The sequence below is a fragment of the Pan paniscus genome, chromosome 1 (genome assembly GCF_029289425.2).
Source record: "Pan paniscus chromosome 1, NHGRI_mPanPan1-v2.0_pri, whole genome shotgun sequence".
Taxonomy (NCBI): domain Eukaryota; kingdom Metazoa; phylum Chordata; class Mammalia; order Primates; family Hominidae; genus Pan; species Pan paniscus.
This window is the reverse complement of record NC_073249.2, coordinates 142,985,327-143,009,141: the sequence shown is the minus strand read 5'-3', so window position 1 is coordinate 143,009,141 and position 23,815 is coordinate 142,985,327. Positions and strand designations below refer to the sequence as shown.

General features: G+C 35.5%; 1 protein-coding gene across 6 annotated transcripts in view; it reads right to left on the bottom strand.

Moving 5' to 3' along the window:
• TTLL7 (tubulin tyrosine ligase like 7) overlaps positions 1-23,815 on the bottom strand; it is a 134,593-nt gene that overhangs the window by 52,112 nt on the left and 58,666 nt on the right. For all 6 annotated transcript variants that reach the window (XR_004665276.3, XM_034933895.3, XM_034933891.3 and 3 more), the window contains 7 exons: positions 21,267-21,431; positions 17,016-17,174; positions 12,546-12,640; positions 4,646-4,793; positions 4,486-4,559; positions 3,097-3,232; positions 994-1,080 (listed from right to left, as the gene is read on the bottom strand). Coding sequence is in view for 5 of the 6 variants with exons in the window: in XM_034933895.3 (XP_034789786.1) it covers positions 994-1,080; positions 3,097-3,232; positions 4,486-4,559; positions 4,646-4,793; positions 12,546-12,640; positions 17,016-17,174; positions 21,267-21,431 (864 nt within the window). In the remaining variant the exon portion in view is untranslated. The remainder of the gene's footprint in view (positions 1-993; positions 1,081-3,096; positions 3,233-4,485; positions 4,560-4,645; positions 4,794-12,545; positions 12,641-17,015; positions 17,175-21,266; positions 21,432-23,815) is intronic.

Sequence of the window (23,815 nt, the reverse complement as noted above, 5' to 3'; positions counted from 1 at the left end):
CACATGTACCCTAAAACTTAAAGTATAATTTTAAAAAAAAGAAAATATGATAGAAGACAAAGTGGCTAAGGACAAAGAGATAGCATAGTAATTCTGAAATATAAATGGAATAGAATGAAAAAAAAATCCAAGATTTTTCTAATTTAACTCTTTCCTACTCTACTAGCAAGAACTTTGACATATATCAGAAGAACAGCACTGGACGCAGTGGCTCATGCCTATAATCCCAACACTTTGGTAGGCCAAGGCAGGAGGATCGCCTGAAACCAGGGGTTCAAGACCAGCCTTGGCAACACAGTGAGACACCATCTCTTTTAAAAAAAGAAGAATTTTTTTTTAATTAGCCAGGCATGGTGGCATGTGCCTGTAATCCCAGCTACTCAGGAGGCTGAGGCAGGAGGATCACTTGAGCCCAGGAGTGTGAGGCTACAGTGAGGTATGAACATACCACTGGACTTTAACCTGGATGAGAGTGAGACCCTGTTATCAAAAAAAAAAAAAAAAAAGGAGAACATGTAGATGTCATCTACATGACAGCTTTCTACTTATTTCTAGGAATTACACCTATTTTAACTAAAACAAAATCAATGTTGTTAGGTCAGCAAAAGACGGGGCTTCTAATTAGGGTCTCTAGATTTCATGATTTGCCTTATTTATAATGTTAACCATTTATTTGATAATTATCTGTCTAGAGGTATGAGGCAAACTTAATACTTAGTTTAGAATAAGAGTACTAGCTCTTGGGTCCCTTTTGGCCCTGACTCATGGTCTTTTCACTGTCATCAGGAAAATAACCAAAATGACGAATGAAACTAATAAAACAAAACAAACTCCTGAGTGTAAGGTATCATCATCTTCCAAACTTTACCTGCACTGGGCACACAGTCCCTGTGGTTCCTTTTTTAAAGCAGCACCAGTCTTTCTTATAGTGAGAAGTATCAAGGGCTAGTAGCATCTACTTTGATAAGTAAGGAAGGTAGAGATATACTGCACCTTTGGTCCTCGAGTCTTGGTAGTTTTTCCCATCAACTTTTCATCATCAATTTCACATTGCTCCAGAAGATCCAAAATATCTTCTTCCTTCAAAAAATATTCTAATTAAAATTACAACCACTAATGGACCTAGAATTTTTCCAAGTTGATTAATCTCCACAAAATAATGCAGAGCAAGGATTTCTGAAATTATTTAGTGAAGATTGCTCAGAAAAAAGGAGAAATATTAAAGGGTCACGGCAAATTCTCTTGAAACTTTCACTAAAATCTGGCATTATAATTAATACATAGCCAAAATCTATTCTGTATTAATTATCCTAAACAAATGTATCTTTATAGTACAGTATAGTATTAAAATCTTAGAGTATAATACTTCAATAAATTAGCCCATTGGACACTAAAATTTCTGGAAAGTTCATGCTGTTTTCCAGATTTCAAGTTTATGAATCATTTCTATACAGATTAGTGCAAAATGATATTAAACCTCCAGACAGAAAATTGATAATTGGACTAACAGTTTCACTTAGAAACATTCTAATGTGAGTATTTGCTGACTGGGCACTATTTAATGAAACTCTTTCAAAATTTTAATGATTGCACAAAGTATTTTTAGAACTTTATAAAGGTTTTCATTCTATAGTCATCAAAGGTAGCAAAAAGCCACAAGTGCCCTAACACCTTTCCTGCGTTCTTCTAGAGTCATATTCTGAATCAAAAGGAAATTTTGTAAAAGCATATACCCCAGTGGATATTAGGCAAGCCAGGACAATACGAGTATAATAGCTACACTGAAAGAGGTATAATCAACTGTATCATTGAGTTATTTAAGAAAGGATTCTAGAAAAGGTTTTTGAAGAAACTAGAAATCTCACTGTGCAGTAGAAATGTGTAAAGTAAGTTACTCTTTGTCCCAATCTAAGGAAATTTAGCTATTGAAATCCCAAAATACTCTTATTATACATTTTTTATTAAATAATAATCTTACAATGAATTCCATGGATAGCAGTACAATATAGCCAAAAAGAAACTCAAGGAGTTCTGCTTCTGTTTAGGAGAAATATAACGGATAATACTTTCATCATAACAGCCAGAAAAGGCCAGATAAACTAAACAATCATATTTTCTAAAACATCAGAAAGCTTTACTTTAGGTAAAAAGTAATGTAAAGAAACTAAATTCCAAAGAGGAACAAGTTCTTCCTAGGTGAGCAGAGATGAGTGGCCATTTTCTTCTTTGGGGTCATCTGTCATGTCTGGACATATGTAGGCAGAGATCAAGTCTAAAATAGAGAGCTCCTACTAGGATAAAAAGAATCTTCTTGAAATGCTCCCTTTTAGAATCCTGAGCTACTGTAATATTGAGAGGTCTGACTACCCTGCTGAGAGACCGTGTAGGGAGGAAGAGATACCAGCCAGCTCCCAGATGTTTCAGCTATCTTATCTGACACACCAGACATGTGAGTGAAGCTACCCTGGATTTCTAGCCCCAGTTGGGCATTCAGATACATGCTACTATATGATTCACCCCAGGAAAGACAAGCAGAAGAACCACTCAGCTGTGCCCAGCCACGATTGCAGAGTAATGAGCAAATAAATGAAGTGGTTTGTTATGCTGTAATAGAAAACTGCTAGACCTTTTACTACGGTGTACAGATTAGAGTGTGTGTGTGTGTGTGTGTGTGTGTGTGTGTATGTGTGTTTCATTTACTTCCTCTCATATGCTAGATCTACGTAGCATCAAGAAAAAGTATTATGTAATGTTTGTTATAATCCAAAAAATAAAAACGCTACAAACCACTAGGTTAATTCCATGGGTTTCTTTATCCAGTTACATATACACATCTATGTAAGAAGATATGTTATTATAATATATTGATATTACAACACAATATCACAATTCTCTACTCCATAATTTGTCTTGGTAGATATCTTATGAAGTAAGTTGGTTCATCGTGAAATGTTACCAACTGTTAAAACAGAAAGCTTGGGGAAAGCATATCTTAAAAGTAAAATGTTTTTATATGTCAGACCAAGGTGGCTTGTCTGTAAAGACATATTGTTTAGCTTTATTCTTTTTTCTCTATATAAACATTCATTCTCTTACCTTCATCCTTTTCAAAGGATTATTCAACTCTCGCTGGAATGAAGCTGCTCTTCCTGAAAGGAAGGTCTGAAAAGCAACAGCTAACAAATTTTCATACTTTTCAAGTAATGCTTTATCTTCAGGAGGATAAATTCGTCTACAACAAAATCAGATAAACCAATTTTTTAAAAAGAAGCTGTCGTAGCTCAATAGTTAACATCAACTCCATAGACAATCCTTGACCATCTATTCTATACCAGTCACATTGCCAGGTATAAGCATTTCTATACTGATTAGTGCAAAATGATATTAAATATTAAACCTCCAGACAGAAAACTGATAACTGGCCTAATAGATTCACTTAGTAACTTTCTAATGTGAGTATTTGCTGACTGGGCACTAATTAATGAAATTCTTTCAAAACTTTAATGATTGCACAAGAGTATTTTTAGAACTTTATGAAGGTTTTCAGTCTATTCATTAATAGTGGCACAAATCCACAAATAAAGTTTATCTAGAGAATTAGCATTAAACAATGCAGTTCCAGAAGGTACAGTATAAGGGTTTAGTTGGGGGGGGAATGGTTGGGGAAGAATGGTGATTGGGCAAATTGGAGAAATATTGAACTTTATAGGAGAGTGTTCAGGTAATAAGGGATACTGCAGGAGTGTTTTTACTTAGTGTGGTTACTGAAGTATACAAAAATGTAAGCAGTGGTTCTGATGATCTCTTCTGTAGTGATGGAATTTGCCTCTCTAGTATAGAGAAGTGGGTAGAGGTAGAGTGGGAGGAATGTGTTCTTATCACTACTGTTGATGGTGTTAAGGCCATGAAAGAACATCTTACCATGAGTGCAAGAACGCCCTCACACATTCCTTTATCCTGCTCAGGCAATGTCAAAAGTTGGAAAGTAGGCAATCTTTCCAAGAACACAATGAGCTGGGTGGGGTGGGGGGGGTTGAATCTGTCAAGGGTGATATTGTGGAAGGGTTCCAGTTTAACACAGCCCACATCCCTCTCCACTGTCTCATACCTAACTCCTTCAAACATTTTCATTATTTGCCTAGTTCCTGAAAAAGTACAGTAACCACCATGGATTGGCAGGAAGAATACCAAGAGACCTGAATTCTGACTTTTTTTAAAAGACCACATTATAACTAAATACAGTCACAGGATAACAGCAGGTTAAAAAGACCTCCTACAACCACCCAGAGGCTGGCTAGCAGGAGCGCTGTCAAGGCTGAACCATCTCCTTGCTGACTACCTTTCTTTCTGAAAGACAGTAAGCAAAAAGCACTTGCTTGGAATGAAAGAAAAATGCTTAAAATAAGCACACAAGATTAAAACATGAAGAATCATTGCTTTGATACTTCATTTTTTCAATCTATACAAAAATAGCAGCACAGTTACCTATAATTCCCCATATGTCGATTTTCATGTTCCTCTCGTGAGATCTGCTTTCGTACTTGAGCGAGTCTCTCTTTCTGGAAATGAGAAAAATTTTACAAATAAAATCCAACAAGTGAATTATGCAATTTAAATTGTGGGTACTTTCTTAAAACTTTCATACCAACTCTTCTTTCCGCCTCTCCAACTGGTGTCTCTGCTGTTCCCAGTCTGAGGAGCCTGGTAAGAGCCTTTTAATTGAATTTTGACCATAGAGCCTCCTTTGAGCCTCAGCTTTTTGTTTGGCCAAGTTTCTCCTTTTGTCACTGGTCCTAAAATATAAAACATAAGACCATATTCTAGAACTCGAACAAGTTCTGATCTTATCCCTGTGAGGAAAATTTGCAGAACAGGAGACATAGTGAAGCTCAGAATCAATGTTTATTAAACTTATATATTCACTTACATTATATTCATCTAACCATACCTCAAATATGGCACTCTGACAATAGATATGGTAAACAGAAATTCTGAAGATACAGAGACAAAATGGAAATAGTGCATGTTTTAGAGGATCAGAGAGACCTAGTTTCACATTTTGCCCCAACAATTTACCACTATACAATCTTGGGCTGGTCAATTAACTGCCTAGTTTGGATATAGTTTCCCCATCTAAAATGTCAGCAATACTGTTTCCTCCTTGAGTTCTTATAAGATTAATTTGTGGTAACATTAATAGGTACTTAATATGTAATGGTTCTCTTCTCCTTCTTCAACCCAATTCCATTTATACTGACCACTCTTTAATACATTTTCATTTCTGACCGAAATCTCAGCCTAACAATCATCATTTATTTGAAAACATCTGCATAGTCCTTCCCATTTTTTACTCAATTATGAAAATTTACTTATAACTCTCTGATTTTTAAGGAAAAGTCCTGTTTTGGGATTATTTTCCTCTAAACCACTTTCTCTCTCTTCCCTGCCACGTAGCTGGTGAAATAACACAAGCCTGAGGATTTTTCTCTCCAACCCCTTCAACTTAAACTCTACCATACCATCATTGAAAGACCTAGCAGGAACAGGCTGTACTCCAAGAAAAAAGGAAAAGCAAGGCCAATTCTGCCCCCACCTTTAGAGGAAACAAACAAACAAACAAACAAAAACAAAAAACAAAAACAAAACAGAAAGTTCTATCCTTAAGCTTACATTTCCATGCTTCTATTGTCATTAGGCTGGTAGGGCCCAGATAAGAGTGTAAACCAAAGGAAAGGCGACAAGAAGGCCATTTGGCTAGCTTCTAGTGCAGAGGTAAGAGAAGTGCTTATGTTTACATATTGCCTCATTTAATTCATCATGAGATTGCATGAAGAATATGAGTCCAAGGCCCTAAACAATAAAGAGAGTTCTTTTGCCTCAAGTATGTACCATCACAACTTGACCTTGCAGGAATGTTAGGAAACTGATCCATTCTCTTTCATGACAACATTCAGGCTTGAGTAGCAAGAGGTCAACAGGTGGTCAGGTAAAAGAAATAATTTGAGAAAATAAATAAACGCATCCAGAAAACTGCAAGTCATTCAGGATTACTGGAGCTCTGGGTGAATGCAAGAAACTCAGCTTCTCACATGGACTTGAATACTAGGTTATTGAGCCTCAAATTTAACTTTACACAATGAAGGAGAACATAAATTTTTTAAAAGAGGGCATAATTATATTTGTATATGTTAAAGATTATGCTCTTGGCAGTATATACAGTGGCTTAGAAGTAGATGAGAAAAGAAGCAGAAAGTTAAGATGAGATGCTATTTCATTAACAAATATAAAGTATGAGGGCTTGGAACAGGGGAGCAACAAAGGGATTAGAGAAAAAGGGTAAGTTTAGAGTAATATTTTGGAGGAAGAATGGATATGCTCTGGTAACTAATTCAATATGAAGAATAAGAAAGAGAGATGAACTTGTGATGACACCAAGACTTCTGATTTTAGTGAGTCCACTGGCATTTTCAATGATGAATACAAATTTGGCTCTGAGTTTCCCCTAATTAAGGGTAAAGGAAATGCCATGGTTTAGGTAACTCTTTAACTTTTGATTTTTTTTCATTTTATTATATCTAGAGCAATCATTTTATCATTCTATCATATATCAATGAATATATTATCATATATCCATTTAAAATGGATAAAATTTGTCCATTTTATCTAGAATGATCATTTCTATATAGCATTCAGTTTAAAAGAAAAAGAAGACAGGAAAAGGCAATAGAAATGAAAAGAGGAATAGAGAGGAACAAAGACTAAACAATCCACAAGAGAAAAAAAATAGAGGAAGCAAAAAAAGGGAATGAAAAACTAAGAGGAGGTGAAAATAAAGAAAGATGAGATGATATGATGAGTATTCTATGAAAAAAATAAACACAGATCTATATGAATATCTACAGCAAACAAAACACTCAGACAAGGATACTTATACACAAACAGTTTGAGCACACACAAAGAAGAATAACAAAAATAAGCACACAGAAGTTCCTTCAGACACATTAAGAAACAAAGAAAATCCAACTACCCTGAGACATTGTTTTGTATAAAGGAAAGTTCCCACTTTCTGGCCCTTAGGAATATTGTCATTCTAAAAACTATTTGCATTTCTATGAATATTCACAGGCATAAATCAGCAATAATGACTCTCAGTACTTACACCACAGGCCAGAATAAAAATTTAACCAAAGACCAAAAAGATCACCATTCATTTAGCATTTAATTAGCATTTTCCATTCAACTGTATCCATATACTGACCTAAGCAATTTAGTTTACCACTTTCTTGAGTCTTTTCCACTACTTATTACCTTGTAATTCCATCCAAGGGATTTCTCTGATCACTTGCTTCACATGCTGTATACTCCAGGAATGTGGAACCACTAGAAGTTCTATGAGCTTGTTTTGTTCTGTCTCACTTCCTCATCTTTCTACAAGTAGTTGAATGGAATGCCCTCCCCATACCATTGTCTTCCAACCCAAATTTTATTTAGTACTCTCTATTTGTTAATTCCAGATATGGCCCTGGGGATACAAAAAGAACCAGACAGGGCCATTACCCTCGAGGAGCTGACCAAATAAAGGAAGTGGGAGCAATGGCATATAAACAAAAACACAGGGTATGATGAGTACTATTTGAAATGTGGGGGGAAGTATGATGATAGCACAAAGGAGTTAGTAAACAATTTTGTCTCAGTAAAGGCTTCAAATAGAATGTCAAGCTTGAGCTAGGTTTTACAAATGTGCCGACAAAATATGTGGTATTCGAATACATACCACAGAATGTTATTCCGCCTTAAAAAGGAGGAAATTCTGACACATGATGCAACATTGAAGAACTTGAAAACATTATCCCAGTTACTTTAAGCCAGTAACAAAGGGACAAATACATATGATTCCACTCTTATGAGATACTGAGAGTAGGACACTCAAATTCATAGAGACACAAAATATAGTGATGGTTTCCAGGGACTGGGGAGAGGGAGGAATGAGGAATTAGTGTTTAATGGGTACACAGTTTCGCTTTTGCAGGATTAGACTTCCAGAGATGGATGGTGGTGATAGTTGCACAACAATGTGAAGTACTTGATGTCACTGAATTATACACTTAAAAATGGTTAAAATGGTAAATATTATGTTAAGTGTATTTTACCACAATTTTAAAAAGTCAGTTGGCATTCACCAAAAAGACAAAGGTGAACAAATATTAAATGAGAACAAGTGCAAAGCTACAGAAATTTGAAACTGTACCACAAAAGAGTTCTTAGAAAAGTTATTTCCAAGGCAAAGGAAAAAGAACAAGAAATGATCAGGTTGGAAAGAGATGTAAGGGCCAGCTCAAAAAGTGCCTTGTATATAATATAAAGATCAAAAAGTGCCTTGTACATAATTCTAAGGAGTTTAAACTTTATCAGACAATGTGGAAACAATCTGATCAGAGTATCAGAGCTTATAAATCTCTCTTCTGATACTGGCATCCCTCAGGGTTCTGTCCCTGCCCTTCTTCTCAAAACATACAGTCCAACTGTGTGATCTCATCCATTAGATTCAAGGGCAATCTATATATGAATATCAATCAAATAGATACCTCTATCTCCTGGGGCCCTGTATATCAAATTTTCCAGTTAACATTGTCTCAAAGCATCCCAAAATTAGCATGTTTAAAACTGAATCATCTTTCTTTTTCTATCTTCCCCCATTACTTTTCTAAGCCTCTTTCTCACCTATAATCTTCATCCCAATGAATGGCACATCATCAGACAAGTCATCCAACCCAGAAGCCTAGGAATCGTAGGAGGCACTGAATTCCCAGTACCTATTGCAGTGGTAGTGGACTCAGAATAAATGGTTATTGAATGATTTGCAGAACGACAGAATGGAAGATGCAAAATGGGATGGAGGTTAGTGCTGGAAGCAGGAAGGAAACCAGTATAATAGCCCAGGAGAAAGATAAGAAGTTTTCAGCCTTGGAGAGGAGATGGAGAAATAAAGTGATAGTCAGAAATTTGACAGGATTCAGTCGATTCATAATAAAGTCGAGTATAACTCCCAGCTTTCTAGCCTGGACTTTCATGTGAATCGTTTTGCCATTAACTTTAGCAAAGCAAACTGGATAATTACCATTGTATTGTACTTATCTATGAGCATATATATTTCCCTTTTAACAACTGAGCTACTTAAGGTGGGGAAATTTTATTCACTTTTGTATCTCTAGCTCCTAGCAAATCATAGGCTCTTTAAAAATGTCCAGTAGGCTGGGCACAGTGGCTTACACCTGTAATCTCAGCACTTTGGAAGGCCGAGGCAGGTGGATCACCTGAGGTCAGGAGTTCAAGACCAGCCTGCTCAACATGGAGAAACCCCGTCTCTACTAAAAATACAAAAACTAGCCGGGAGTGCTGGCAGGTGCCTGTAATCCCAGCTACTCGGGAGGCTGAGACAGGAGAATCGCTTGAACCTGGGAGATGGAGCTGGCAGTGAACCAAGAGCGCGCCACTGCACTCCAGTCTTTTTTGGGACTCTGTCTCAAAAAAAAAAAAAAATCCAGTAAATACATATGAGTGATTAGGTTTAACCTTTGTGGGTTGGAGGTATTTGATATTGTTAGCAGAGAAAAAAATAATAAACCCAGGAGGAACATGATCGAAGGAGAAAATAATTCAACTTGGGCAATATTGAATTTAAGTGTTAACAGAACACTATCCATTCATTCATTTATTTATTTACTTGCTCACTCACTCACTACATGTTTATTGAGTATCTATCGGACCAGGGCATCCAGGGTACATGGTCAGCAGAGAGCTGCAAATGCTGGACTAGAGCTCCAGAGTGGGTCAAAGCTAGTGAGAGGCACTCCAATCCATATTGCTACAAACATGTCAGACTCAAAAATGATGCCACAAAAGGGAGTAAGACTGACACAGAAGAAAAGAGGGCTGAGGCAAGAACACAGTGAGAAAACGACGGGTAGGGAGCAGAGTGTAAGAGAAATCATAAGAGAAGACTAAGGAATGCTCAGAGTTAAGTAAACTCAGAGACTAGTGTCAGAGAAGGCCAGTGAGGCTAAATGTTCAATGGTAGGGTAGCATTAAATGCTCATGCTGCAAGCCTGTAGCCCATGAATTAGTTGTAAATAAGGGACAGACAGGCAATTTAACTTAATTTAATTTAATCTAATTAACAAGTATTTCAGACCCAAGGATTCATGGGATTGTGAATGTCTTTTCTAGGTTCTATTTTAATGATTGTAATAGAATACTTATGGAGGAAAAAGATTCTTCTTATTAACCCAGTAAAACCATCACAGAATGATTGGATTTTCCTTTTATTAGAGAAAAAAGAACTTTTACTTGTTCTACATATAACCCTTTTCATATTTTCTTGTCTCTGAGGACCCCAAGCCTAATGTTTTAAAAAATTATTTGAATCTGTACTCAAATTGCATTCTGTCATCCAAGTAAAAAAAAGGATCAATTCTGATGCCCTCCATGTGAGATTCTGTTTTCACAGCAGTTGTGATGGAATATCCTGAACAATTTATATTCTTCTGAATTTCCTTGAGACTAAAAGCATATGTTTACAAAATGAACCTGAAAGTCATACTGTAAGCAAAGCACTGTACTAAGCACTGTGAAGCATGCAAAAGTATGTACTCTTCAACTTCAAGGAGCTTAAATCTAATTGAAAAGAAAAACCAGCTGTGCCCAGGTAAAACACCACAGAGGATAAGAGAGTAAACAAAGTGATAAGCCATATACTATGCAGACAAAAGTTCCTTCTAGAGCTCCAAGAAAGGAAAGATTCATTTTGGTCAAAAGGAAGACTTCATAATAAAAGATGGGATTTGAGTCACAAGCAATAAGGAAAGGCATTCAGAGTAGAGAACAGAATAAATAATCAGTGAGAATGGGCAAGCTATGTGGGAAAAATAATGAGGCAATCAGCCTAACTAAAACAGTTTGGGTTGGAGAGAAACAGGAAATAAGATAGAACAGCAAAGGTTAAGTTATATTAGAAGCTTAGGCTACATGTTGGTAAATAGAACTCTATTTAGGTTCTTGAGCAGAAAGATAACATAATGAAAGTAAGATCATTCCCAATAGTCTGATTAAAATTAATGTTAAGTAGGGGATTTCTAGATTCACAGAACAATTCGTTCTGTCCAAAATTAAAGCACTCCATAAGAAAATTAATTCTATTTAATAAATAGACAAGAATTTTCCCAGTGTTCTTAGCTCCTGCTTAAGATACTGTGATGTGCCCAGTGAAACTCAAGTCTAACACATGCACCCATGGAGCTCTCCACCCAGCTGGAGGAAGAAGGCACTTCTGAAACATAAGCCTCATTAGCATATGCTCTAAATGTTAAAAACTGTGCTAAATTCTCTGTGGAACAACACTAAGAAAGATAAAGAAAATGAATTTCTACTTTCCCTTAGTTTTAAGTCTAGAAATTTCTGACTGCTTAAACTATACATACCTCACTTTTAAAAACACCAGAACACCCCCAGATAATGTCCTGAATTGATACCATAAATGGCAACGTCAAAAGACATGCACACACAACAAAAAAACTAAACACAAGGCTTATTTAAATAATAATAGTAAACTTTCATGCAAAAAACATGTATAGGCATATTGTTTGGAAACATCTTAAATTTAAAAATTGCTTGGAAGCATACCATAACTCTGCTAGAACTCTTGAATGACAATTAAATAAATTGAAATCATAAAATCACTGAGCTTAAATCACCTCAGAGGCCCTTTAATCCAATACTCTAAGCTCTGTTGGAAAATTTCTAATGACAGGTAACTCACTATTTCAGGAAGTGTTTCAGTCAAACATCTAAAAAATTCATTTTGTAATGAGCCAAAAGCTTTTCCCACATAACAGCATTTCAAATATTTGAATCCCATGATTATGTACACTGCAACCAGCCCTACATCCCTACCAGCCAAGTCTTTTCTCAAATTTTACTTGCCTCTCTAAATGGAAAAGTTAACTCTCACTAAACAACTGCCTCTCTTTTTTATTTACATGGGGAGCATGATGTAATGGGAAGACCTCTGGAGAGAAAGTTAGGAAATCCATGTTTGAGTTTTTTTTTTAATTTCCTGAATGAACTCTTTGTGCTTTAGTTTCTTCTTATAAGATGAGGAAGATAATCTAGAGGGTCTCTTAAAGTATTTACCAATTTAATCTTGTACTCTATATTAAATAATTATACCTACATTGAAATTTAACCTCATTTACTGCAGGTACAGACTGTTGCCTGGGAAGCAGGAAAAGCAGTATACAGGAGTAGGGGGGAAAGATTTTTTTTTTAACTATATGAGTTTAAAGAATAGATGGAATCAAGAAATGAAAAATACAAAATGGATGCAACCAAGAAATGAAAAATACAAAATGGATGGAATCAAGAAATGAAAATTATAAAATATAAAAATAAATATACTATTCTGAAAAGCCAATTTTATGTATAAATGATTAATCTATGTCAAATGTGGAGATAAATGTCCAAAAGATAGAGAAAATATTTTACCTTACCTTATGTTTAGTAGCTTCAATGCATTTAGCAGCACTCCCCTTTTTACATCATAGTCTATTTTCTGATCAGTTCCAAAGCTTGGGGCTCGGTTAATCTGAAATTTACAAAGAAGACAATATTGGAAGGTAAATAAATATTCAATACATATTTGTTAATCCAATGTGGGATCTCTAGCCAGTAGAACAACTCTACATTAAACCTCATGGCTTTACATGGCAGATGGCCCAGTTGTTATTGCCACATCTCCATTCTGCATCACCCTAGGTCAACAAATTGCAAGGGATTGACTATTAGCACCATCTCCTTCCCATGGCTGCCTTAGTTCAGGAGCTTTACTGTCAGTATAGGCTGGCCTCTCCCTCCATTCCACTCTCTCCACTACCCCATGCAATTTAGGTTTTTTAAGTTTAGGAAAGTTAAAAGTGATTTAGCCTAACAAAAAGGAAATAGTGATATTCATGTTACCAACACAGTAATAATTATATCAACACAATAATAATTATATACATCTATATATTTAAAATATGGCAACTATCAGTGCTCCCTTTTCACTGCCTCAGATCTTCAGGAATTCATTAAGATGAAAAATAAAACAGCTGGAGTGTTTGTTTTTGTCTTTGTTGAGTCTTGTTACTATTGTCATTGTTATAAAAATATAACTGGAATAGCTGATGTTTAAGAAAATTTCTTAATCAGTTAAATCAGTTGGTTAGAACACTGCTGAGTTCAACACAACAGCTTAGCTTCTTGACCACCAACTAATCCCTTAGGCTATCTCAAACATATGTATATATGCTACTAGTCACAGTTATACACATCTGTCACCACAAGAGACAAAACAATTGAAAGCATGCATTCCACAACTTGCACCTGAGGAAATATCACATTATAATCAAGAAATTACCCAGGAATACAACATCTTTAATTAGAAATGTGTCACAGGTTCACCGCAGAAAAATAAGTAAAAATAAGGAAAACAAATAACAAAAGATACCTGTAATCCCACTACTTAACACTTAGTGTCGTGTTAACCGTTTGGTAGATAGTATTCCAGATATTTTCTATGTATACATATTTAAAATATTCATTTTACCTTCCAAATGCATGTCTATACTAACCATACTTTATTTTACATTCCAAGCTTTTCTCTTAATAATGTATCATGAAAATCTTTCGTCATGCCATCATTTTGATGGATGCATGGTACTCCTTTTATAGAGATATGCCATGTTGTACTTTGATTCCTTTGTTGATTTCTGATTTAAAAGGTGATGGACACATTCCTTTATTTGTGATATAGTCTCAAGGAGAAGGAAATAGCTTGAAAACGGCAATAACATCCATTTATTATAGGTCAATTTGAGAAAGGGAGTTTATTAATCTATTACGAAAGCTCTAAGCATTTCCCTTTGCAAGTGCAAAGAAAGGGTAAAGTAATATATTTTATGGGAGAAAAGTTTCAACCATACTGATTCAAATTTCTGGAGTTTATAATACAACTAATGACAGTGTTGCCACTATATGTGACATGGTTATAAACTAAACCAGACATTAAAGAACTGATGAGTCAGTGGTTCATTGGCATGTTATGTGTCTTTGTAGAATTCCTCAGAGTTTCCATTCCAAATTTCAGTGTGGAATTGTGCCAGGCATATCCCTCCTCCAGGATGGTACTGAGGTCTTGGTATAAAGCCATCTCAGATCTCAATCTCTCTCTCTCTCCTTACCTATTTCAAATTTTTCCCTCTACTATAAGATAAATTGGTCTGTGAAGAGGTATACCCACACAAGATAAACTATTAATAATATGTGGAAAGGCAGGAAACCTTTTTCAATTTAGGTTTTCATTCAGGGTTGTTCTTGTTTTTTTTTTAAGTTTTATGAGAAAGGTAAAGAAAAAAATAAAAGAAAAACCACAAATGGCTGACAGAAGAAACTAAAAATTAGTGTTCCACCCAGCCAAAATTCTCCTCTATAATGAGATGATTTATTTGGTTCTCATTTCCTACCCCAATTCTAAAACAGACAAAACATAGATGTTAAAGTCTCAAAATTCAACAGCTTGTAAATGCATTAAGAAATGAAAATTATTATAAAATATATATTAGTAAACACTATTTTCAACTGTCCTAAAAAGTTTTATCAAAACAATCACTTTTTCCACAAATTAAAGTATCCATAATAGCTTCTGTGCTCCTAAGTTAGTGCTGTTCCCTCTGCACCACAGCCTTTCCCCACCGCTACTTTATCTCTCTCAGCCCCAAGCCCCTACCCCAACCTTCTGTAGCCCTACAAACTTTGCTCAGGTGTTTCTTCTGTAAAGATTTTTTTTAACTCTCCGATACACACAGGTACACAGAGATATTAATCATGCTATTGTTTTTGTCATTTCCCTTTTACCTACTAGTACTTATAACTATTACCATAAAATGCACATCTGAATAATGGCTACACCAGGGCAAGTATTCTGTCTTCTTGTATTCCCACCACCTAACACAATGACTATAACTTAGTAGGTTCCTGTTTAATTTAAGAGTACTTAAAACTATTGGTGGTATCTTCATACTCCACCAAAGTTCCATGTTTTTCCTAAAAAAATGTTTTCTACTTATGAAAATTTGTGCAATTCTGCCACTAGCAATCAGTCCCTGAAATTATTCTGGTTAACTAAAAGTTATCACATACCCAGAAGCACCTTCTACCTTATTCCACTTGATGGCGCCAAAAGGTTTTTAACAATGTATATTAGCCCCACTAAAATATCAGCAGGGAGCAAAACACAAGGCAAGATTGAAGATTCTTTTAACTGTTTTAATATAACAAATGTTCATTATTCACAGCTCTTGGTTATTGTGGAGTGTTTTAATGGTTCTGATTGATCTAGAAACAACGAAGGAAAGAGTAAAGAATGAAGAAACATTCATGCAAACAATGGTTATTTTGAATCTTTTAAAATCCAGAATTCAACCATTCAGTCAATTCTGATTTAGCAAGCTAATGGAAAGCTCTAGTGAAGCAAATGTTTCTTCTAAAAAGGTAACTAAGATATCTATAAAGTCATTATTTCCTACTATCCTCCTTATGCATGTGCCTTCACTTTTTCCCCACTCCATCAATGACAAAAGAAAAGTAACAGGGGCAGAAGACAATATAGCTAAGAACAGGAAAGGACTGCTGCAGAAAAAGTAAGAAATCTAAAGAAAACTTCAGGCCTTAGCAAGATGAAGGGTCCATAGTGCATAGTCAAGTGTTTTCATATCCAAGGAACGGAGGAAGCAAAGGATAAGTAAAACTTCCTCACATTTATCTTATCTCTAAGACCCAGGCTGGAGCGAAATATGAACATCCAACAGAGAGAACTGCATTTCCTTGGAGACACAATACATGTTATTGTTTAAAGTAGATGTGACCACACACAGGCGTGCGCGCACACACACACACACACACAATCTTTGGCCCTCAAATTAGAAAAGTGTCATTTCTTTGAAATGTATTTTTAGTATCTTCATCTCACCTACCACTCATTCAATTTGCTTATGCAAACCTTGATATTATACACACAACTTCTAACTTATAAATCACTAACAAAAAGAGAGATACTTGATTTAAAATGAAAGGTAGTGGTTGACTACATCTTCTACAGCAATATGTTCCTGATTAAGTTTCCAAAACATGATATTTAAGCAGCCATGAGAAGGTGTGTAAACCCAGATCAAGGAGCTTAAAGGGAACTGCTGGATGGGATCTTCTGGACCACGTGACTTCTAAGGTTTCTTCTGGGTAATATAAATATAATTAGCAGGAAAAAATATAAAAATTGTCAACAGAGGTAATTTTTACTTTCTCCTTTTTACTATTCTGTATGTGTTACATGACCTTTTATCATCAAAGAAAAATAATGGTAACTCTCACCCTGCCAGGGACTGGCAGCAAACCTGAAGGCATACAGTTGACAGTCTCCCTGAGGGAAGCCCCAGGTATATAACATGGCCTTAAAGGAGAAATTTACCACCTGGGGTATCGAATACTGAATACTGATTAATGAACCAGTTGGAGCCTCTCGGAGAGTCTGAAGGGGAGACACACTGAAGGCAAGATCCTGAAGCCCAGGCACCCACAGAGAGGAGAGACACTATCCAGAACTCATGATGTGGTACAAGCCAGGAGGCTGAGAAAATAGTAGAGCAAGTAAGCAACACATCAGTAAAAGCACCTCCACACTTCAATCCCAAATACCTGGCCTAGAAACTCAGTTGATGCTAATTTGGGAAAAGTAATATCAAACACTGTGATTCATTCTTAGAACTGTTCTAGTCCCTGAATTTTTATCCTCTTCTTCCCACTTATTCCATTCAGGCTTCATTCTGGACAGTTAATGGGACAACTGTGTTAAGTACACATTTTTAAAGCATTTATTTTAATACGTAAGGACAGTGATAACTCTTCTTTTTTCTTAGAGAATGCCTTACCTCCAGAAGCCATGGCTTTAGTTTTCTATCCAACAAAATATCAAATCCCAGGACTTCAAAGCAGACACTTTCGCTTCCTGGAGGTTGACCAGGTCTACACATTCGATAGGCATGCAGGACATGAGGTTCTGCTACAATCAGGGTCTTTACCACCAATTCCTATAAGATTGTGATAAAAGAGGTGAAAATGCCTTTGTATCTCATTTCATATGTGCAAATATAACCGGGGCCCACAAACTGGCAGCCTGGCCAAGTTTACAAAGCTCTGTGGCATCTAGCCCCTGCCACTGCTCTGACTTCATTCTTCACTCTTACCCCTGCCCACTGCACTCCTCACGCTTGCTTTGGGTTCCTCAAGTAAGTGACACTTCTTCCTATCTTAAGTCCTTTGAGTTAGCTGTTCCCTCTTGTGAAATAATCTTTCCCCTATATTCCCAAGTCTGGCTCTTAGACATTCAGAGAGGCCTTCCTAACCCTCACGTTAAAAGCAGCCACCCTTCATTTCTTACTGCACCACTACACACAGCATATAACAAGCTGATATTTTTCTTTTTACATTAGAGAAGGGTCCTTGTCTGACTTATTTATAACACCATTCCCAGTGCCTACAATAGTAGCTGGCATTTAGTAGATATCCAAGTAAATCTACTACTTCGTAAACAAGTAAAACAAAGCTGATAAATGTGGTTTCTATATGTTAAAAACAAGTAAGGTAGGAGCATACGCTAGCCCCATCCAGAAGAGATGAGGGTGACAGGAAGGAAAAATTCCAAGGAGAGTAAATTATTTCACAAACACCAGTATAGAAACTCCACTTAGATAAAGGCTGAAAGGGCTGGAAGACAAAATCTTGAGAGTTGAGTTTCTTTATTCAGTGATGATTTTGTAGTGTATAAGTTTTATCTGAGAAGACTGTTACCAATTAAAAGACTGGCTCTCAATATTTTCTGACAGAAAACACATAATACTACTAGGGTGAGTTATTAACCCTAATTTTTAAAAAAGTTGTTTTACTGAAGTTTCAGAATAAGCTGTAGGAGAAAAGCTGTCTCATTTATTTTTGCTCAGAAGACACTGTCATTTTAACTCCCTCTCTACAGGTATAGGCAATAGAAAAAGACAGTTAAGAACCTGGCTCTAAAATAGGCTTCTTATGTTTCTTCCTGGCTTTGTAACTTGTTAGCTGTGCAACCTCAGTCATGTTGCTTAAACTTTGTGTGTCTCATTTTTCCTAAATATAATCTGCAAAAGGTTAATGTAAGAAAACAATGAGATTCCATGTAAGACTCTTAGCATAGAGCCCAGAGTACTATTATTGTTACTGTTACTCTATCATTCCTCTAGAATTCCACCTTATATATCAGGTTAGACTCAAATATTCCACTACCTGGTGGAACAATATTTATTATATGGGTGATAAAAGGGAAGACAGAAGTTAACCTCACTGTTACCCAGAACCACAATCCAGTTTATATTTGGGAATAAGTATCAGATGTCCCATGAGAGGCTGTTTTCAAAAAATTTTGTTCAAGGTTAACAAATTCATGACAGCACCATAGCATATAAAATAAAAGACAAAAAGCCACTTTATATAAATCTTCACCAATATTACTGAAACCACTTGAGAGCAGAAAAAGTTAAAACTTTGACTGATAAGTATCTGTATGGAACAGTACGGGCTGAGAGAGGGGGTGGGGACTGATTATTAATCAACAGACCCTGAATTACAAATCTGTGTTTTTGCTACGTAGAAAATAACCTGCTTTTAGATTGTAAAGGCAAGTTTTCAGTAGATGTGAAAATGAGGAGTCATATAAACAAACACAAATGAAATTCCACTACTGTTTTTGAGAATTTACAACATAATATCACTGCTTTAAAACGTGATTTGTAGATTTATACCTTAGGTATACAAAAGGCAGTAAGGATAGTTTTTTTAATGATTATACTCATTTTTAATCTCCATGGCTTGATTTTCTACTGATTTTTATTATTGACCAGAACAAAAGTACAGAGCTCTGTTCTTCACGGAAGGTATTGATGAATGCTGCTTTTTATATATTGATAGTTACCTTTTAGAGAAATTGCCCCCCAAAAAGAGGTTATTAAAAATAAGTTATAAATTAAATTCAGGGAATTTGTAAACTAAGACATCAAGATAAAAATTTACTGCATAATTGCTTTCTCCACCTCGTCCTGTCATTCTCTTTTTATATTATCCCATTGATTCACCTTAAACAGTTATCTATATAAAGTATAACAATTCTTAATAAAGACAGCCAATTTTCAAATAATTACATAAATGCAGACAGGTGTTTGACAAGATAATTAAAATAAAAGTACTTGAAAAGCTAGATTTATTAACTGATTGTTTATAGATGATTAATATGCATTCTAACTAACATAGCCAAGAATGATGCAAAATTTACCCACCTATAGACAAGACCATGAAATGTGTCAGAGATTAATAGGCCCACATTGGCTATGTTTGGGTCATATCTAAAAATTATACTTAACGTTAATTTCCATATCCTCTCATTAGTATTAGTCTTGCTCGTTTACCTTCTCTTAATTCAATTGTGTAGGAAAAAACGCCACTTAAAACCAATACACGTAAAGCTAATGACCCTCATTATTCTCCCTGATTCTCTCTATACATGCCTCACCAAAGCAGCCCAACAGGTTCTACCTTTTCACAGACATGTCCCCAAAGAGCCAAATCCAAATGAGGGTTACAAATGTGTACAGAAAAAAAAGAATGCCAGAGGGTATATAAAACTTTCTTGGTCCCACTGAGCAATAGACCAATGCATTGAATTATCATCAGATGGAAGATAGTATGATCTTCCATCAATGAACTATGGTCCAAAATTAATGAATTTTACCATTTTGATGCTTCTGACTCACTATGATAGTAAACTGTCATTAGCATGGTTTTTGGAATGTCCACAAAATTAGCCTTGAGAAAATAATTACATAAACAAATAAATGCAGCATTGTTATGATCCAATTTCTCATTTACATGCATTCCATCTCTCAGGAAGCTCTAACTGAAAGTTAACAAATTGGTGGATATCTGACCAAATCCAGATGACATTTTTGTTAGAGTCCCAACATTTTTAAAATTTTTGAGTCCATTGCCAACATTTAAAATCATTTATGTCATTTATGTCATTTACACATAATTTATCAACAAATTAGAAGAATGAGCCCCACTGGGCCTAAAATATCACTGGCACCAATAAGCTGCTGCTGAGTGGTGGCTACCTCCTTCAGACCTCTCCTGACTTTCAAATTATCACAGTTCCCAGAACATCCTAGTTTCTTCTATCCAGAGACCACTTCAATCCTTCTTACTTGTCTGACACCTAAGGACCTTTGGATTTATGGCCTGTGATATAGAAAGTAAGATAAAAATGTCAACAAACAGAATAAACAAAGGATAGAGTCATGTGCCACATAACAGCATTTTGGTGTACAATGCATAGCATATTCAACAGAGGTCACATAAGATTATAACACTGTATTTTAGTGTACCTTTTCTATGTTTAGATATACAATCTTTACCATTGTATTACAATCGCCTACACTATTCAGTACGGTAATTTTTTTTTTTTTTTTGAGACCAAATCTTGCTCTGTTGCCCAGGCTGGAGTGTAGTGGCACAATCTTGGCTCACTGCAACCTACACCTCCTGGGTTCAAGCAATTCTTCTGCCTCAGCCCCGAGTAGCTGGGATTACAGGAGCGCGCCACCACATCCGGCTAATTTTTTATATTTGTGGTAAAGACAGGGTTTCACCATGTTGGCCAGGCTGGTCTCGAACTCCTGACCTCAAGTGATCCACCTGCCTCAGCCTCCCAAAGTGGTGGAATTACAGGCGTGAGCCACTGTGCCTGGCCTAGTACAGTAATGTTTTGTACAGGTTTGTAGACTAGGAGCCACAGGCTATACCATATACAGGCTATACGATAGCCTAGGTGTGTAGTGGGCTATTCCTGTTCTAGGTTTGTGTAAGTACAATCTGTGATGTCTGCACAATGACAAAATCACCCAAGGATGCATTTCTCAGAAAGCATCGCTGTTGTTAGGCAGCGTGTGGCTGTGTAATGATCTGATTTTTTTCTCTCTGGTCCTCTCAATTATAGGGAACCAAGTTCAATCAACTCTTAATGAACTTTCATGGCCTGACAATGCTTCAAATTATTGCTGAGGAAAGACTGTTATAATTGTGGAATGGCATAATCTTACTGAAATATCACTCCAAAACTTAGCAACATCATGTTGATTTGCTTGAAGGAATTCTGTAAACCATTTGATGGAACGTTTGCTGCCTTTGTTCTCAGTTTCATCCCGTTCAAAATGCTCATTATGCTTGTTCACGGAGTAGTTTGTCAGATGCATGTATAACTGGGTCTGTAACAAGTAAGAACCAAAGTTGTTACCACCTATGACATCCTAGAACTGTGAAGTTTCAGAGGAAAAAAAGACACTCAAAGACTAAAGAAAGTTTTAAAGTTTAAACTACATAGATGAACAATCTCATGATTATTTAGATAATACCCCAATTAAATGGAATGGCACACTTCCCTTAAAAGGGTTGAGAATGTAGTCATCTACAGAGTTACTTTACATATTATTCGAAATATATCTACCATTAAAAAGTATCAAATTAATAAGAATATAGAGTAATTAAAATGTGAAACTACATATTGCTAAGCAAGAAAAATGATCTGGGTTTGTTCTTGTTAATTTGTTTGTTTTCAATGTTTTTGGCTCTGAGAGTTTTCACTCAAATCTGTTTTGGGAAAGGAATTTTCTGAGAGAGCATTCTATGGCTTTTCAAAGAAAAATAAAAAATGAAAACTCAAGTAAGTAACATAAGCCAAGAGGCAGGACTACCAAACACAACCTCTGCACACCCATACTGACTGAGAGGCCCCTTTAGCTCGGTACCACAGTGCACTTAGAGTCAGCAGACAGAATGCACCACATAATACTGTGCAGGTGTACAGTACCGTATCGTCCTCCATACTGGAGCTCTATGTTTTTGTCTCTTTATGATCTTACATTTGTTCATACTATTTTCCTTAAATAAACTTGAAAAAGAATCCAAAATTTAAAACTCCTCATAATTGTCAATTAATATATATCTAATGGCTTTTTATCAAGCTAGCACAAGCATTCATAAAAATCTATCTTTAATTCCTACCCTCCTCATGATCCTAAAGATTACTTGAGACAGCAATGTTACATCACAATTAAAATATACTTCATTCACATTATTATTATTTTGATTTGTTAATAGCCAACTATATTCATGTCATATTTTATTTTTGCTGCAGTTCCTTAGGCCTATGGTATTGAAATTTTTGAAGCAAGAAGGCAGAAATGATAATTTGAGGTACATGCTGTTTATTAATCCATGTGCCTACCACTGATTAAGAATTTATTTTTTTCATTCATTAAACAATATTTAAGGAACACCTATCTGCAGCAATCTCTGCTGGGCACTGCGGATACAAAGTCAACAAAATAAACAACAGTCTCTATCCTTATGAAACAGGAAAAGTTTTAAATTAAATGATACTTAAAAGAAAAAGCATAAATCTTATGCTTACCTAATTTTAAGTGCTTAATTTAAAGAAAAAGGAAATTAATCAAGCTGAAGCATTTCCTGGTTTCCAAAATACAAATTTTCTTTAACTTTTAAAAAAGAGGTTTGGAAAATAATTTTGTAAGGAAGTCTTTACTTGGCATGACTTTCTTAAAATTAATAACACTAATAAAAACACTAGTATTCTAGTGAAAAATTAAGTAAGGGAACTTTGCATTTTTCTTAAACAGTATCTTTGTAAACAGATTGGAAATTCCACAACTTCACATTTACCTTGACAAAAATAGACATCTAAGCAGTTCACTGCCAGTTAGTCATTTGCAAGAAATAGAAGCGAAAGCAGCTATGAACCATATAGCAATCTGCAAGGAGTGAAAATAATATAACCATAGCCCACCCTGTTTTTCAGCGTGTAGGCTTGATATAATAAATTGGTGTACACAAAATTTTTCAAGGATTGGCCAACCACTACATTGGTAGCAAAAAAACGAATGTTTATTATATTTCAATGTTTGAAATTCTGTCTTATAATCTCCTTATATGTAGTTTATGAACATTTAATTCTTATAGAAATAATACAGCTCAATATAAAATACATGCTCACTATTTTAAAAATTTGAAATAGGAAGAAGGAAAAAATATGTAGTAAGCTGCCGTCCAGAAACGCCCAATGAGAGCACTTTGGTTTAATTCTTCTAGTCTTTTTTCTAAACTTACCTTTTACATAACTGTGGTCTCACTTTACAGACACTTCTGTATTTCACTTTTTAATATTTTCATATCTCAACCTAGAAATTCAATCATGAAATTCTAGAGATATATGAGTGATACTGACACTGCAGTATGAGAACATCCTTTTTCTATATATGTAAAAACCAAAGCCTGGAGCTTACGTGATTGAAGAGGACATAGCAAAATGAGACCTAGAGGCCACATTTCCTTTCTCTCAATCTCTCTTTGAGATTAATCCCACTGGACTTAAGATAATTATATACACATAGGACATTAGAATAAAGCACTTTATCATCCAAAAGAGCTTCCAAGTCTTATTCTTTCCAATACTATAAAAAGATCACTCCCACCTTACATATATATAATCCACTCTTACCCATGCCAATTATTTAAATTATAATCTATGTATTGACAAGTCTCAAATTATGTTTGTAGCTCAGAAATGTCTTCT